Source organism: Anomalospiza imberbis, chromosome 4, assembly GCF_031753505.1.
Source record: "Anomalospiza imberbis isolate Cuckoo-Finch-1a 21T00152 chromosome 4, ASM3175350v1, whole genome shotgun sequence".
NCBI lineage: Eukaryota > Metazoa > Chordata > Aves > Passeriformes > Viduidae > Anomalospiza > Anomalospiza imberbis.
This window is the reverse complement of record NC_089684.1, coordinates 51,837,268-51,856,210: the sequence shown is the minus strand read 5'-3', so window position 1 is coordinate 51,856,210 and position 18,943 is coordinate 51,837,268. Positions and strand designations below refer to the sequence as shown.

Below are 18,943 nucleotides of genomic sequence, written 5' to 3'. Positions count from 1 at the left end.
GAGCCCTGCAGTAGCCAATTTGAGTATTTTCTGAGAAGGAAAGCCATCATTAATCATCATCTTAATCATTAAAAGAAAACTAAGCAAATGAGGCTACAGAATAAAAGTGTACAAGTTTTGAAAGCAGAGCATGATTTTTTTCAAGAGTTTTATTTGTGAGTAGAACTTAATGATACAAGAAAGAAAGAAAAATACAGGACTTTATTCTGCCCCAAAGTGTGTAACCATACCATACATGACTACATTTCATATTGTAATACAAAGAACTAAAAGAACAAACTACAAAATTAGAAATTAAGAGTCATTGCATATGTGGTCAAGATAAATGGAGGGACTTCAGTAAAGAACTGAAACATACAGCAATTAGTCATTTAGTTACGACCCTGCAATAAAACACAATTTAGCAAAATAAGTGTTGTTTGCTTCCTAGTGTACAAGGACATACAATGTTAGAGCAGAAGCTGAAAGCCATTCGTGCCATGCAGTCCTGCCTGAGTGCTGCTGTCCAGGGGCTCCGGCCCAGTGCCCGCCTGCTCTGTCCCACACCGGCCCTGTCACCTTCCCCACGGTCCCGGTGGCCACCTCGATCCCTCTGCTCTCACTTGAACACTGACAGCTCGATTCCACTTCCAGCTGTTCCCCTTCACCGCTCAAAACCAGCCCGAGGCATCGGCACCTCCCAGCCCGACACAGGCCTCGCTCTGCCCGCCCAGAGCTGCCTCCAGCCGCTCCACCCACGCGGCCCTCCGTGCTTTCTGCTGCATGAATGTAAGGCATTAGTTCTCTGCTGTTTCACCAACTGCAACATTTAATATTGTCCTAAAAGGTTACATCCATGGTTTGTTGTGTTACAGACACTTACTGTGAGTCAGTGTGTTGCCCTCACCCCCACGGGGTGTTGGGGGTTTGCTGCTGTTAAACCCAAAATGCAAATTCTAGAAACCAGAACTGGTCACTGCCCGCCGGCCCTGGGCCGGGGAACAGCACCTGCTTTCCAGAGAATTCCACAAGCTTGACCTGCCTGAGCTTAAACTACTTTTATAATTAGTGACAGACACAAGCATGGCAATAACTGGGAAATAGTGAACTCAGTGGTGAGAGTGATTTGCCATGCTGCACATTGAACAAACATTTATAGCAAACGGTGAAAATACACCTTTAAGGTTACACTGTACTTGACCGCTGGCAACAACAACAAAAAGATTTAAAGAAATGCCAGCTTCTGCAAGTGAAAATATAATTACGATAAAACAAGGTGAAATACTCAGTGTAATGCATTTACATTTTTGTCAGTGAGAAGGAACAAACACAAAAGGCTGCGCATGGGGTTCACGCACAGCAAGGTTGCATGTGCAACAAAGGGAATTTAAGAGGATGAAAAAACTGTGCTAAGGCCCAAAACACACCTGCCCATGCTCCACACCACCAGCTTTTACTTCAGTTACTTTTTAACCTTTTCTAACAGCCTCATCACCACATGACTCAATGAGGCAAGAGCAAAGACAGATTTCCCTTAAACTGCAATTCACTAGAAAGAAAAAAGGCAGCTAAGACTGGGCTCTTTGAACACACAACATGAGCAGAACACACCATGGACATTTCAGTCCTAGACATCAAAGACTGATTTCACCAGCCAGTTATTAAAAAAACCAAAGTGAAAAACACCTTCAATTTGTTACAACAGTGAGAAGGGAGAAAGAGGAGAAGCAATGGAGAGCCTCAAAGCTTGGCCAAACCACAACCTGTACCCACAAGCTTGCAGAAGTTTACATGTCAGTTCAAGAATTCACCCCCCTTGAGAGCACCACTGCAAAAGCATCCTCTCTAAAAGTCAAAATTTAAGAAATTTGACTTGGAACAGAATATTGCAAAGAACACTTCTTGTGGTAAGCAACCGGTGTTTTATTTTTAATTGTGAATTTTTTATATTCTTTTGCAAAGCAGTGCAGGCTTTAAATTAAAAATAGTGAATCAATGCCTTCCACATGGAAGTCATTTACATTTGATTACAAATCAGGGATCAGATCTGTGGCAGCTGCTGAACACACTGGATTAGCACCTTTTTGGACATGAGTTTCTGGTTATAACCCTAAACGATCAAGCCATAACTTGAGGGGCTGGTTGGATTAATTGTGGCATTCATTTACATAGTAAGACAAAACACTCAGTACGATCTGGTACATTCTAGTGGTTAATGGAGTTTAAAATATGACAGTGTTTCTGCAGTGGGTTGGCCTTTAGGAGTCACTCTTCTTTTTGCTCTTCTTCAGGAAGGAAGGAGTGCGGAACTTCTTTTTCTTTTTTGACGGGGACTTCCCTGGAGATTCATCACTACCTGCATCAGCTGCTGTCCCCTCCTCAGCTGTTGGTGTTGCTGGCTCTTCAGTGGGTTGGGACTGGGGTTCTTTATTTTCCACTGCAGGTGGCTCCGTTTGGCTTTTGGGCACATCATGATCACATCTCCCTTCCTCCTTTCCTAAGGGAGGGAAGCCGAGTGCTTCCGAAGGCTCATCGGGGGTGAGATCTGGGAGGGTTTGCTTGAAGGTTGCAGCATCACTGTCATCTCTGTAGGTCTGGTCCTGCCGTGTCTCTGGTGGACGGACAGACAGTGACAGTCAGTTTACAAAAGTGTCCCTGGAGCAGGGCAAGCGAGGCAAGTGGGTGGTGAGCGCGCTCTACAAGAAACTAATATATTTACTTTGCATGAAAGCCTTTGTAATAGGGCTGTTCTCCAGCTTTGGGCACAGAAGAAATAAGATATTCCAAACTTCTGTTTGGTTTTAAGCTTCTTCACACAGAACAGATAAAGCTGAATTGCATCAGCAAGAAAGTAACTGTTCAGACCTCGCTCCTGTTTTACTCATGATAGTTGCAGACAACACAATATTTTAGTGCAATAAAGCAGGAATTAAACCTACAGTTTTCATTGGCATTGAGTAGAGTGTTTTGCAATTCCACACTTTTATTTTTATTTCTTTTGGAGAGCTAAAACTAAATGCTGATTTGCAGTGCAATACATGCAAATCCATTAATTTCTAAATTGTTGGTTTTCCAATTTATAATCCCAATGAAGAGATTTTCATAATATTCTTCCATGAGATCTAACAAATATTGCTCCAAAAATCATTTCCTATCACAAAGGCTTCACTTTTTTTTTTTTGGCAAGATATGGATTCCTGTAAGTAAAATCCATGTAGTTTATCAAATTAAATGAGCTCAGCAGGTTATGCAATACAGCTTGTTTTGTCTATTGTATGTGATGTCAACAGCCAAACTCACCCTGTAAAAGGGAACATCAAGAGTCCAGTGGTAGCTGTATGTCCAAAGGGGAACTGAACCACTCCTCCCTCAACTGCACCACTGTCCCCACTCACCGCTGTGCTTTAGGATGCTCTGTTTAAGGCTCCTCTTTGTGCATGGCTTCAACAAGGAGCACTCTGTGGGGCTCCCTGCAGTGCTGTCCGTGCACCGCAGCCGAGCTGTCCCGTTAGCGGTGCCACATCTATCCCACTGATGTTACATAAGGAGGGATTTAGAGCAAAATCCAGGCCATGCTCATTGTGAGGCACAAATGAAAGGCAACTATTTTTTCCTCCTTTCAAGATCTTTTTTGTTTTAATTTGAAAAGACTGAAGGCTTTCACAAGAATTTACAGAAAATACTTTTGCATTTTTCCTATAAAAATGACAGTGCTCTTTTTACTTCTGCCAGACGGGACTAATAATTCTCTGATATTTTTAAAAGGGCTCTGTTCTGTGAATACCTGCTAGGAAACAAACATGTTTTGCCTAGAGCACCATGAACTTCTAATAGGTTAAATAAACACCACACGCTAGTATCCAGTGCAAAACACTCGGAATGCACAAGTTAGCAGTTTAAAAGGTATAATGCAGGCAGGATTTGAATCAGAGCAAAAAAGAGAAAAGCAGTTATGTACAGTACAAGTTGCCTTCTGAAGCTGTAATTTAGCCTGTCTATGTATGGCAGACACACATTAATAAGAAACAGCAGTTACAGTTCTTCACTACCACTACCCTGCTTTTGGATTTGACTTTTCAGGAATTAACTGAAAACATTACTGAGCTCTTCTCCCTGGGATCCAGTGGCAGGATGTGTGGGAATGGCTCAAAGCTGCACCAGAGGAGGTTCAGACTGGACTTTGGGAAGCATTTCTGCTCTGAGAGGGTGGTCAGACATTGAAATAGGCTTCCTACTTACTGAGAGCTGGTCAAGGCCCCAGGCCTGTCAGTGTTCAAGAGGCATTAGGACAATTAGCTTTAACTTTTGGTCAGCCCTGAATTGGGTCAAGCACTTGGACTAGATGGTCATTGTAGGTTCCTACCAAGTAAAAAATATATTCTATTCATTAGCTGGCCCAATTTTTAGAACTGGCACCATATTGGACTGTCAGGTTTATTTTATTTTTTTTTTTAAATTAAGTTTAGAAGATAGTTTTGAAGTCTTAAAAAAAGGGACTAGAGATTCTTCAAATTAAAGAATAGGAAGCCACAGGCATTCAAACAGCATTTGCCAGCTGGCCTGAGCACTGAATAAATATAAATGGGTTTGCAACTCATTAACCCAGGATTGCCATCCTTCCCAGTTTGTCAAGTTCCCATCATCCTTAATAAACAGATTAATGTGATGCTGGAATCAATCAAGCATCTGTTTATCTAGTTTGCTAAGGGCAATATTTTACCAGAATTCAGAAGATTTACAAATTCCATATTCAATTATGCCAGCACACAACATGTAAATGCCCTGCTACTCTACTGGATGGATTTCAGTAACATACCTAGAAAGCTTTAAAAATATATTTCTTGCTGCAAAACCTATTTACAGTTTAAGGATTCAGTAGCACCTCAACAACTTAAAAGTGTTTTTTTTAAATAATCATGTTTACATCCATACTCCCCCTTTATTTATAAATATATATATATATATATACACTGTGGCTTAAGAGTTTAAAGCATAACATGTGTGTAAAGCATAACTGGTGTGTGCTTACAATTCACATTATTTATGAAAATAAATGTTTATGGTGTTTTGTTTTTTTTTCCCAACACAACAATGTGGAGAAACATACAAACTAGTCTATAACCGAGTTTAAAAACACTTGACTGATTTCAACTACACTTAAATAGAAAGAATATGAGGAATCAAAGTTGAGAAGAGGTGGTATACTGACAACATTGTCATTCATCAGAACCTCCCCCAACCAAAGTCATCCTAGTATGAACTTCCAGTTATTCTCTAAAATAAGCTTTGCATGTTTGTCCTGGAAAACTTATACAATGAGAAGCGTTTGTCAAACACATTTCCCTGTTTTAAAGAACTTTCAGGTTTTAGAACTTCATCAGTAACATCACAGGTGTCTACAATATAGTTTGACTTTCACACCTATGACAAACACACTGACTTTTGGTTATAACAGGACATACAAACATCCTTATTCCTTTAAAGTATAATCCAAAGGAGCCCTGCAGAGCTAGCCAAAACAGCTGTAGAAATTGCTGCCACCAAGTACTTGCTGTTATTCCTTGGCTGGAATTTGAATTCCCTACAGTTAATCCAAAACATAGGAGTAGTCCCATATCCATTTCCATGCAGAAGTCTGCTGGGTAAATTTAAATCCATGTCAGTGGATTTTGCTCTGGAATAGATTAGGAACTCTTCCATTTTGTTACCAGGCCCAAGCTGTGTGGGCAGCAGCAAAGTGTTGGGGCAGAAACTCCCAGGGCTGGTTCAGCTATATCTGCCAGGCAACTTCAGACTATTCCTTTTTAAACTGAGGAATCGGACACACAGATATGGAAACACGGAAGGTGACTTTCACAGTCTCTCTCAAAGGGGGAGTGTGCTTTAACATGAGAACTGCAACTGCCTGGAATTACATGGAATTGAGAACTAAAGAAACCAACATCTCAACTGAAAAAGCCTGCTTTTTAAAAAAACAGCAAAACCAAAAAAAACTTTAGTAAACAAAGATGCAAGAGTGAAGCAAAGCACAAAAGCAGGTCAGAGTATGGAATGATACTTACTATGGTAACAGGTATTCTTTAGCATATCCATCTCCTGTTTGTAACGCAGCCACAAGAAGAAAAAAGCACAAGTAGAGAATCTATGCATTCATCACAGCCATTGTGTTACGTTAGAAGAATGGTTGCAACCATTCTTGTAGAAAACAGAATGAGATGAAGTAGTGAATGGCAGACTAACAGACAAGTGATATATCAAATGTACAAGGTAAAGGAAACAAGACAATAATTGGATTACACCTGATCAAGATTGTAATTTTATCCTTTTTTTAGGGAATTATCAACTTTCACAGCCCTGCTCTCATTTTAGTTAAAACTATGACATAAGGTGAGCAAATAAGTAAATTTAGATTCAAATTGAGTAGGAAAACTATTTACTGAGGTGTAATCCAAGTACAATAATGTTTAAGAAATGTGCAATCAGTGAAGAATATTTACCAAAGCATCTAGATACGTGTCTGGTTCACCATCAGACACTATTCCATTTAGTAAGAGCAATTACCTCACAGAAAATGTACAAAAAGGTAAATCAGTTGAGAAACACCAAGAGATGACAAGGCAATTCTGAAGAGATGGAAATTTGTCTTTATATTAATGCACACTTCTTTATTATTGTAAACGAAACTGTTAGACTCACAGTTCAGTGGAGTATCTCGTAGGAAGTACAACAATGAAACACAAGAGGTCATTTACTGGTATTAGCTCTAGTTCATGTACTCCCATGCGTCAGTCACTAAGGATGCTGTTACTGGTTCCCCTGGCCCCCAGGGAGCAGAACGTACCTTCCTCTATTTTAATTGGCGTGCTGGGAGGAGTGCGAGCTGAACTGGGGTCAGGGGGGCTTTTCTCTTTCTGTGGCCTGCCATCTTCTGAAGGCTCTGCAGGTGTAGGCAAAGGGAAATTAAAAAGGCAAATAAAAGCTCTCTGCATGTAAGAAAACAAGTATCCTTTTGCTCCATGCAAGAAATATACCAATACATTTTTCTGAATCAAAATTCTGCCAGGATGTTAAATAATACCAAAACAAGCAAAAGAAAATTAAGTGATAGTCTGATACTAACAAAACTGTTCAAGTTGCTGTTGTGCTCCGTAGCTCTCTTTGGAGGTGTTTTTTTTTTTCCTTTAAGCAGACATGAATAATGAAATCATTTATGACTTGTTTTATGCTGCTGTTATAAAGAAAACTTGTGAGGAAAAACCACAAGGAAGATATAAACAAATAGGGAGGAGGGGATATACTACCAGGCCTACACAAGATAACACTCTTTTGCTTGCTTTGTTTTGCTGAAATTTGGAGTAAACAAAATTGCATCCCGAAAGAAAAGAAGACTGCACAGATAATCAGAAAAACATGCAGTAATTATATGATTCCAAACAGATTTCATAGTAGTTTGAGTATTTGTTATTAGTAAGGAGGGTCCCCTTTGCTTCCAGCTTTAAATAGCCCTAGGTCCAAAGGAAAACATTAACAGAGTACACCATATATCGGGAACAACGCTAAAGCGTTGCTCCAGCCAGTTCACCTACACAATTAAAGCAAAATCACAGATGAGAGTCAACTGACAGAATCTCCACATGGTGTAGATAAAGAGGTGGTTCCTTGGATTGCAAGCACAGCTGTACCATGTTAGTAATACCTGAGGCCTTAGCCAAAAGGTCAGGAGCAGACCTTAATGCTTTGATCACTGCAGTATGAAATTCCTTATGGGAGGACTTCTGCCCATCTGGCTCTTCTCCATTTAGATGTGGGATGATTTGCTGCATGGTCTGACAAGAAACCCATGCAGCAGCAAACTGAATGTTATCTAAAGACTTAGACACTGATGATACGTCACGATCCTGTAAAGTCTTCATATCTGTTCCTTGAAAGGTGTTTGATCTCCCTTTCAAATCCAGAGATTTTTTATCTGACGTGTTTTGCTCACTGATGATCTGATTTCTAAGCACTGCACTCTGTTCCCCAGCTGGTGTCTGTCTCAGTAACACAGTCTCTCCATATTTTGATACCTTATCTAAGAAGGATGTGGCATTGTTACTGAGAGAATAAAGGTATGCAGTTAAACAGGCATGACAGCACAGCATCCCACCCCACCCCTCAGTGCTTCACAAACCAAACACAATGGCTCCTACATTGTGGTCCCAAAAAGCAACTGCAGGGAACACACACTGTGTAAGAAACAGCACTTTGGATTCTTGCATCACTCAAATTCAAAACCTCACAACAGATGAGCATTCTAAGTATCATCCCTTAAAATTATTCAAAGGCAAAGCAGGAGAACCACTTCAGATGCAGCAACGGCCTCTTTTTATAGTACAAATATGTCATAATTCTAGGATAATTGAAAAAGTCCATTTTGGTAGAAGTCCCCACAAGATGGCACATTTCCAAGCAATAATCAATGCTATTCTGTATCTTCTCCATTCAATGTATTTCTCAAATCCACAAATTTCAGTGACTTAAAAACCTGCCGTGTTGCTGTTATAAAGTACCACCTTTCCCTCACCTTAGCCTAAGATCTAGGGCCAAGGGAAACAAAGCAGAATAAAACCAGTACCAAAACACCTTTTTGATGGAAGCTTTCAACTTCCTACCAGCAGGAGTAACTGACCCTACTGCCCAGTTTGTCTATAAGGATCATTTTAGAGTGAGATCTATGCATTTATACAGGACACACTTAAAACATTTAGATCACACATTTTATCTCTAACATACTTCTCAAATTTCTAATTCACGCTGGAAAAACTGAAACATACAAAAGCTGGGTAATTTATCCACAGCCTTTGCAGGTAACCCACCTTCCAATTACTAAGAAACTTGCTGGTACTACAGTCTATTGCAGAAAAAACACACACAGAGAAACCAACCTTCTAGTCCCTTCTGCTTTCTTTCTACTTCTTTGCGATATTCTTCCAGTTCTCGGTCAGTGAGTTTATTGAAGGGATTTGGTCCCGTTGTGCTCACTATGACTTTTGGTTGATATTCTTTCTCAATTATTGCCTTTGATGCAGTCACCAGTTCTCCCTGGCAAAAGAAAATTAAGATACATCTGCAATCAAGCAGCAACTTGCAGAACTTTTAGAGGTATAGAGGCTACAAGGCAATCAAAACCAAAACAAAAACATAACCTGGAAAATGTTACTTTTTCCTCTTTTAGATTAAAAAAAATCTATTGCAGATTTTTTTTAATCTGATTAACAGGAGGTTAATATAAAGGACAAAACAGGTCTCCACCAGGGAATATCCACTATTAAGCAGTAAATCAAACAGAAGCCAAACAGTGTAGTGGAATTATATTTGAAGTCATAAAAGTTTATCAAGTTTCTTTTCTCACCACAAAAGAAACATAATACCAGGCCCACCTGCATGGCAGTCTGGGCACAGAATACTCATAAAGGGTCAAGAACTCAGCTCATGGGTATTTTTGTTTCTGTTTTGTTTTGGGCTTTTATTATTATTATTTTGCTTTGGGTTTTTGTTTTGCTTTGTACTTTTTGATAACAGAAAATCTGTTTCTTGCCGCTACTACATTATACCTAACAGATGTTATAGTAAAAAGCCATCCTGTATATGTTCTATATACACCAGATTAACAGCTCATTATAAGCCATTTTAAAGTAATAAAGTTTAACTGTAATCAGATACAAGTTAGCATATTTACATCTATAACATTTATCATATAAGCCAGATAAAAAGTTATAAAATAAAAATATAACGAGTAATTCTAAGTACAGTAAGTTCCAATGGACAAAAGCAGCTGCATCAGATTCTCTAATGTTAAAGCTTTTCATGTTTCTTCTCTAATCCTATGGTAAAGGCTACAGCCACTGGATTTTCATTGTCTCATGTACAGAAAATGCTTGCCTGGAGATAGCTGCTCTATCTCTCAAATGACTTGTCTAAGCATTTGGTTTTTTTCACTGGATATACAGAACTCTGACACTAGTTTGTTAACGGCTGAAGTGTGACCTGTGTCCCATGTCATGGTGACACCCAAACTCTCCATTAACAAAAAGAGATGTTTGAACTCCATTAGCCAATAGGTATGGGCTACTGATCGACCCAGGTCATCTCCATATTCAAATGGTGTCTGTACCAATATTTAGAAGAAAGCATTAGAAAGCATAGTTCAAAAATATGCAGTGCCTAAAGAGAGATAAACATTCCATCCCATGTCCACACTTCATGGACAAGCACAGGATGGCCACTGTAAAACCAATGATGCAAATAGACAGAATGCTGCTTTGGATGGCAAGAGCTGCTCTGGACAAGTTGTCAGCACTAAAGAGGTGACAGACAGGGATGTCTGGATGGAAGGAGGACAAAAGCAGTTCCGAAAGCCTGATGAGAGATCTCCAGAAATCTGGTCTAGAGCAATCCAGGGAGGTAAGATGGTTGTTAGAATCTATGCTACTCTTCAGGAAGCAAACACCAGAGAACAGCCTAACAATAAATCTCCACTGCAAGAAAGGCAAGTTCCTGAAAGGAACTGCAGGAGAGAAACAACTCTAAAACATTACAGATCAATTCCATTTCTTCATAAAATAACAGAAGAATTCATTATATATGCAGAATGTCAGTAGAATGTCAAAAGCTTTTTCTCAACTATATTCATGAAGCACTGATTTGACAGAAACAGCTTTTCTCAGAAGATAATGTATGGGTGGGTCAGAGAAACATCAACCTTTGTAAAAATCCTAATTGTTTTGTAGAAAATTCAAAACACCCCTAAAACTACAGGTCTCAGCTTTTAATGATGGCAGAAAACTGATGCCCATGGAAATTTTATATTTCCCTTTCTGTCTTTGCCCACACTTCAAACTAAATCCATAGTTTTAACTGAAACTCAGCAAAAGCAGCAGGACCTTGTAAAGCACTCAGGCAGAGTTTCTAGAGTTTACTGGGAACAAGACACACAGTAGCCATTAGTATCCCTGGAATTTCTAAGAATCTCTTTGCATGTTGCAAGTTAAATCCAGAATCACTGGGTAGAACAGCTTCTAATGAAACAGAATGTTACTGAATGACTGTTGATTTAACGGTGACAAACAGCAAGACAGTTTGCAGATGCCTGGTGCACTGGCATGATGTGTTCTCCTGCTTAGGAGAGTACCTCTGTTAAATACTGGGAGTGAAAGCAGCAAATTGAGCTTATCACATTTACTAGACTAAAAAGAAAAGAAACCAAAATGAAACCCTCACAAGAAACACCCACAATCACTGCAAACAGTATTTGTACTTGTTGAGTAGCTTTGACCCAAGAGAAGCAGCATTGAAAAGATCAGAAGCAACAATGTTGGATCATAAAAGCAGAAAAAATATACAAGAGATCAGAAAGGAAAACTTATTTTGAACAACTTTTTTATTCAGTATCAATAATATGGAAGCTGTTCAAAGGCCACAAATGAAAATGTTACTGGTAGAGGGACTGAGTCTATGTGGGAAATAAATTACAGTAATATGTTAATAAGTTCTGCAATATGGTTATCCTGTACCAGTATGATTAGTCTAAACCATCATTACTTCTAAATCAAGGAGGAGATCTGTTTTACTTCACAGAATAGGCCACAGAGCAGCCTTCTAAGAATTGAAATAAAAATATACAACACAAAATGAAACATGAGACAGAAAGAAAACAAGTATAAAGGACTAAAAAGACAGTACAGAACATATTTCTAATTGTTAAGTGTGACACTTAAACAGACAAGACTTTGCAGAGCTATCAATCTGACCATGCCATTCAGAGATTCCTAAGAATGTTGAGAAAAACTGAACATGAAAATTGGTCTGGAGTTACTTCCAGTATTAAAGAGCCTGTAGGGAGGGAATTAATTCCCATAGACTCACACTCTGTTTCAACATAAAATGACATTAAAAAAATTAGTGTTCTAGTGATCCCATTGGGATTAGGTTGATCCTAGTATTACTTTGATGATGATTCCAAAAGTATTTAGATGACTATTTGAAATTTGACCACATGTGTATGCACTCAAATATCCACAGCATTTTCTCCACTGTAAGAAACACTGGATAGATTATATTAATGAAGAGAAAGCATTTTCAATGCATTGTAAGGGCATACACTCCCACAGACACAAAGGGAAAGTCATAGCTAATGATATGCAATATACCTTCATATTAAACATGGACTTCATACTTCCTACATGAAAATTTAGATAATCAAGTAATTCTGTAACTTCTAGACTAAACCTGGCTTTTGAAAAATACAAAACTGACCATTAGTTAACAGGCAAGCACTTCACCTTGTTCTCAGGGATAAATATGACCAAAACTGGCACTTTATATATGCCAATTCTTCTTTCAATCAGACAGGGGGATCATAATAAGGGTCTAAGTTAACAACTGGTCCTAACACAATCTAACATTAATGCAGTGCCTTTATCCAAAATACCAAGATTCCTGAGGTACTGTTCATGTAGAAGTCACCTCTCAAACCCAGTGCCACCTCTGGGGCAGCACTGAGAGGGTCTGGATTAAGAACAAAGCCACAGAATTTCCATTCTAAAGGAAGAGACCCAAAATGGGTGAATCCCCTTCTATTTAAAATTACTGAAAATTCATGTGAATTTTTCTTCTTATGAGTCTGCAGAATGGTTGTTGGTAAGAATAACCAACATTCCCTGTCCATCAGCCAAGACTGCAGCAGAAGCTTGGTTAACCAAGTCTAACCAGGAATAAAATTACATGATGCACAAGGGGGTTGTGTTGCAACATGGCCAGGACTTCTCAGAACATGGATAAAGCAAGCGACGAGGCAAGATGGAGTGAGTATTCACTGCTGCAGCCATAGGCACAGGAGCTCAAAGCAGTACATGCATGCTGTACACAAGGAGGCATTTCTTCATCCAAAATAGTGTGCATCAGTATTTGTTATAAATCTCAACATTATTTGAAAATATAATACATCGTGTTACTGCAGTTACGTGAAACTTTTTACATGAACTGTCATTGAGTGTCAAAGAATTTGTTAACCGAGAACTTCTAATTGTCTGGTACCTAAAAGTCAGTGATGTACAGGATTCTTCAGTTTCATTGAAATTTTCAGGTGAAGTTACATAAGGTGGGGCATTTTCAGGTGTGGGCATCATAAGATTGCTTACACTTCCTTTGTTCCACAAAACACAATTGTTTTATGGCAGAATCTTTCAAGGAAATTTCTCTGGTGGCTGTCTTTTGTTGCTGTTATTTTTGGGTTCATTGGATTTTCTGGTTTGGATGATTTTTTTTTAGAAGGAGGTTGTTTGGTTTGGGGTTTTTTTGTTTGTTTGTTTTGGTTTTGTTTCTTGGGTTGTTATTTTTTTTCCCCAAACAGGAAATTATTAAGCATTTGGGTCACAATCCATGTTAAAATAATAAAGATTATGAAATAGGCCACTTCTATTTCATAATTATTCCTGTGATTTACATTGTGATCTAATTTTACACACTATTTCAGGAAGAAAGCACTTTCATGACACCACAAAAAATGGAAACAATTTGGACATCTAAACCCTAACAAGATACTACTAGACAAAATCACAATCAACAGACCATTTGTTGGTTCTCTGCCATCTGTGAAAATGTATGTAAACTATCTGACTACTTTTAGAGAAAAGCTATGTCATTGTTTGAACATCATACTTGAAATATATCACCGTTAAAAAAGACCTGTGTTATGATAATTATCATAAAAGTAATTTTTCACTTTGATGGTATTAAGTGGAAAATAAAAGCCATGCACTGCCTGAAAGAATTTGGCTTTATTTTATTTTTTGTCTTAAACCCAGAAATGGTGTTTTATTATTTTTCCTTTCAGAATATGGACCAAAATTGCAATGTGAAAAATATGACCATCATATTCTCAGTAAGATCCGAGTATCTATAACACAAACTGGCTCATTACACTTTAGAAAGAGTTATACAACCACAAGGTTTCCAACAATTGTGTAATTCAAAGTATTCTGTATTTTTTTCATGCAACAGCTATTCTGATAACGAGGCACTCAGGCATGCCAAAACCAAGCTTTAAGAATCTTTCAGGTAAAACAGTGGAGCAGAGGAGACACTGATGCTTATTTACCCACTGTGCTTCTACACTAGATGTGCTCTGAGAAACATTATTTGCAGCATGCAGCTGCTTCATTCAGCCAGCCCCAAGGACTGCCCACCACAACATGCCCTCTTGAACTTATTCTGTATTTAATGGACATCATGCGAGCACAAACACGACTACAAGTGTGAAAGCCAATTGATTTTGCACGTGTAGGGCATTACTTAGCCACTCTTGTAGCTAACTGCAGGAAGTATGGAGGAAGCCAGTTGTCCAGTGCTCTGGGATCAAGAGTTGACAGTGTTTGTCACTTAACACACAGAGTATACTCAGAATTACACTGATGTAATCAGGCTGAGATTAAGCTAATTCTAAATTGATCTCAAATTAGAATAATTCAAGACTAACAGCATGCATAAAGAAGTCCTCAATATGCAGGACCTGATCAGCACCTTAACATCAAAAGTGTTTCCTCACCAGCTTCTACAGACAAAGATCAACACCCTTAAGACACTCTTAACAGAGTAAAGTAACTGCATCATCACATATAACATAATTTGAAGACTCATCTATTTTCATTTTTAAAATTTTCTAGCCAAATCATTTCTTACAGAGGAAAAAGGTCAGGGTAAGGAGAGGTTAAATGAAGGGTGAACAACAGTATTTAGAGCAGTATGACAGGGCAGTACCTTTCTAACAGACAGAGATTTAGCGGGACTAAAGGCCTGCTCTGTGAGATCGAGCCCTTCAATAGATTCCGTACAGTCTGAGAGGGGAGCATCCTGCAACAGTAAATTGAGTAAACAGAGCAAACCGAGCCCGGGCTTTACAACATCAACCAAGAAAGCATTGTGATGCTTGCTAAAAACATGCAAACAAACAGAAACTGGTAGATGAAATTACATATGACAGTGAATTGACATGCACACAATATGACACCCAACAGAAATAATGCTGTGGTCATGATAAGACTTGACAATCTTTAAAAAGTATTATCAGAAAATACTTATCCGGGGCAGTTGAAAGCACTTGGATATTAAAAGCTTTATTTGGCTATACAGTATAACTGTACAGCTCTAATTCTTACTTTACTTGAAGCTATGATTTATAGTCTTTTGTATATCCACATATACTGCTTTTAAGTTTCATTGATGTAATAGCATTTTTCCCAAACTGCTCTTCAAATAAAATATTACGAAGCATGAAATCCCATATTTAACACGAAACACTACTGCCCCACAGTGAGCCTGGTGTGCCCACTATTAATCCTTCAAGATACATAAACTCAGAAATCAAACAAACAAAAAGCTGTCACAAAGCTCAACTAGTTTTGAACAAGAATCTAACCCATATAAATAAGGCTTCTGAATTTCATGCATTACATTCAGCAAAAAAACCAAGAAGCATCCTCCACAGACATGCTTGGGCTACATGGATGAAGCCTCTAAATTTCTGATCCTGAGCACTCTTGCAAAGACAATGGTGTTACCTCTAAGACTTACCTTATAAACAGTTACTCTCTGCCAATTAAAGAATAATTTCATAGTGATATATTAGGTGAAAGCAGAAGATAGTATAGATTAAGCTAATAGTTTCAGGAATTGAATACTCTCACCTGTACAAGGCTCCTGTCCACAACTACCCCAGAAAGAACCTGTGACTGAGGGCCTGCTGTTTTAATATCCTGCAAATTTTGCTCTCGGATCTGTAAAGGAAAGCAGAAGAATGAACAACAATCACATGAACAACAGAGAAAAGTTGATCATATTTTTGTGTTTGAAAAAGGGGTGAGTGAACCTGCCAACAGGCAACAACCAGCGCTCATTGCTGTGGCCACAGGGCTTCAAATGAAGCTGCGCTTATAAACACCACTTGAACATAAATGTTCAGGTTCCTGGCTGTTTCCTGACATTTCTCAGAAATTAGTCTTTAAGTACCACAGAAGGTGCTGTCCTTTGCTTTTCAGTACTAGGTCATGGTAAAACAGGTAACAGATAACTCCAGTTTGTGAAAAGTGAATAGAAATAGAAGTATTACCTCTGTGCTTTTCTGTCTATTCTACCTAACCAGTCAGTTGCAGGTTCCTGTCATTAGCCATTAGTTAGTGATATGGCACCACAATATCATCTTCATATAGACCTTCCTGTAAAACACTGCACAACTTTCCATTTTTGCATCTAGTCAGGATAATATCCTCAAAAGGACAAAAATAATTTCTCTGTGGATAAACTGACTCTGGAGTTCTCTAGAACACCTCTTTTGCTGCATCCTAAATACCTCCCAGTTATTTCAATACAGAAGATGGAGACAGAAATCAGAGCTCTAAACCTAGGTATTATCTATTTAAATTAGATATCCTTCAGTGGTAAAGAATTCATAACAACTGACTCAAAATTTATTTCTAAAATATTCTAGTTCTTGTTCCAAGATAAATGAAGAAAAGCACGCATGTTAAAAGACCTCTACTTTACAACTAAAAAGGACATTGACTTTATAAAAAATATATGCATACAAACACACAAACAAGAAGTATTATTAATACTTGGTATCTCAGAAAGCACAAGGCTCCCCCATCTTTTTCACTCGTTTCTAATTTACTACCCTTCTCATCATTGAGAAAGTATAAAATTTGAAGACTTATTCTCTTAGTCACTTCATTCAAGTTTTTAATAAAGCAAGATTTGTGTTTGAAACACAAAAACTGCTTGGATATTTCACAGTAATTCTCATTTCAGGTGGTTATTATTTTACAATGCCAAGCATAAGTTCTGTCAGCCATATACAAATTACTTTAGACTCCTGCTAGTATCCCTGCACACAGCCTTTCTTTGACAGAATGCTAATTCCCATGTACCATATGGCTATCAGTTAAAAGTATCAAAACAATCCAGAACAAGTTTAATAGTAACAAGATACCAGGGCATAATTTATACTATAAAAGAAATAAAGTGGAAAAAACCCCAATCCATTCAGTGCTTTCCTGTTGGTAGATTGGACAAGATCTGAAATTCAAAACCAGGAAAATTAACTACAAGCTCACTTCAAAAATATTAACTTGCAGTTCCAAAGACAAAAAAAGAGCATGCAACAATCACAGCATATTATAATACAGTACATTGAAATATGGAGCGAGATCTATAGACTACTTTGTCTAGGCCACAAAATTCCAACAGGTATTACCAAAACAGGAAAACAGGTCACTAATGTAAAACTATGATCTCAGGGTACAGAATTACTGCCATAAACTCAGGACTGGCTGTTTCAGAGGTACCCAGCAACTGGTCCAAGAAAAATTAGTCTTAGAAAAAACGTCTTCATATAGTGAACAGAAATACCAACTTTTTCCAAGAGGTGTTCAGGACACTTAGGAATTGTTTCATTATTTAGTTATAAAGGGAAAGGACAACACCAGAACTGTGTTATTGAGCCTCCAAAATGTCATAATGGCAAAGTAAGTTAGTTCATTACAAGTACACAACTGAATTGTGGTGATGACCAAAAAAAAAAGAAGTCATTTTACTGCTATTACAAACCTTGTTCCTCATTTCTTGGACCTCCTTTGGATTGGTGTTCAATGGAACAAACAGATTAGGGACAGCAGAGGTGGCAGTTCTATGTCCATCCTCTTTAGTCCACTGTAACATCAAGAACAGTTGCAGAGTCAGAACTGCTGTAATGGCTACAGACACTCAGAGCAGCAAAGTCACATCACAGTTGATCATGCATCATACAGAGCAGAGAACTGAACCAATGATTGCATTCTTCTATTCATTCCTAGAACTAAGTTGCTTTCTTCTTCAGTAATATAAACTATACCTTCAGATACATTTCTAGAGATCAGAACCATTCATCAAGTCAGGTTAGTAACAACAACAACTAGAGAGCCAGTTAACTTGCAAATAACTTTCACCCAAAACAATGCCATTCCTATGTGCAGTTCAGAAGTTATGAGGACTAAGGGGTTTTTAAGCTGGTTTTCTGTGCACTTGACCATACTGACAGCTGCAGTGTTTTGTGTTTCTAATAACCACCTACTTCTCACTTTATGAACAGATATATTAAGACAGGAGTAGGAAAATGGCAATATAATTACTTATTTTTAAGGCCATTTTAAATAAGAAATTTCCAATGAATTCATACTTGCTTAAAAAGGACACGATTCCTTACCCAAACAGAAGTACAGCAAGTACAGATCTAAGGCATGACCTTTAAGACTCTGTTACTGCCATTTTCATTTTCTGCACTGGGTGTTTTTACAAAATAACATGAGAGAGACAGAGAGATCATTGATTCAATCCTCTGGTAACAAACATCAAAGCAAACTTAAAGCATAAGATGACAGAAGTATGAAAAGCAATGTGATGTCACTATCCAGGTTTAGTGAATGATTCTGTACCGTGAAGCAGGAGTGGGCATCACCAAAGTTTTGCCATTAAAATAAGCTACTTCAGCAAAATGATGTTAACCAGAATTAGTTTCTGCACAAACAAAGAGCTGTACCAGCACAGCAACCTAAAGGAACATTTTGGTGATGTCAAATATTTTATAACTCATAGCTCAGAAGGTTACAAAAATATCCCAAACACAAGCTTTAAGCGCTTCATGGGTTCTTCATAGATGGTTGCTTTATTTGATCAGTGCATTTAGTATGGAGTCCTGTTTAATTTGACACACAATTAACTCTTTATCTTGATATATTTACTTTGTACAATGTCCTAATTTCCAATCACTATTGCATAGAAAATGCACCGAACAGTAAAGCAAACCTGTTTATAGAGCAAATGCTGTGCATTTTTTCCTGAGTAACTTCAAGAAACAATAAGAGAGCCAGAAACTGTCAGACTTCAGAAAGCAACA

General features: G+C 38.1%; 1 protein-coding gene across 15 annotated transcripts in view; it reads right to left on the bottom strand.

Annotated features, from left to right (window-relative positions):
- Positions 1–131: 131 nt before the first annotated feature.
- Positions 132–18,943, bottom strand: part of ADD1 (adducin 1) — a 61,904-nt gene continuing 43,092 nt past the window's right edge. For 3 of the 15 annotated variants that reach the window (XM_068188521.1, XM_068188524.1, XM_068188522.1), the window contains exons 11-17: positions 17,620–17,721; positions 15,702–15,791; positions 14,776–14,868; positions 8,904–9,060; positions 7,676–8,050; positions 6,821–6,916; positions 132–2,590 (exon numbers count right to left, since the gene is read on the bottom strand). In XM_068188521.1, the coding sequence (XP_068044622.1) occupies positions 2,238–2,590; positions 6,821–6,916; positions 7,676–8,050; positions 8,904–9,060; positions 14,776–14,868; positions 15,702–15,791; positions 17,620–17,721 (1,266 nt within the window). In that variant the 3' untranslated portion in view covers positions 132–2,237. Of the gene's footprint in view, positions 2,591–6,040; positions 6,076–6,820; positions 6,917–7,675; positions 8,051–8,903; positions 9,061–14,775; positions 14,869–15,701; positions 15,792–17,619; positions 17,722–18,943 lie in introns of those variants that run through there. The other 12 variants (XM_068188528.1, XM_068188530.1, XM_068188523.1 and 9 more) reach the window with 8 other exon arrangements.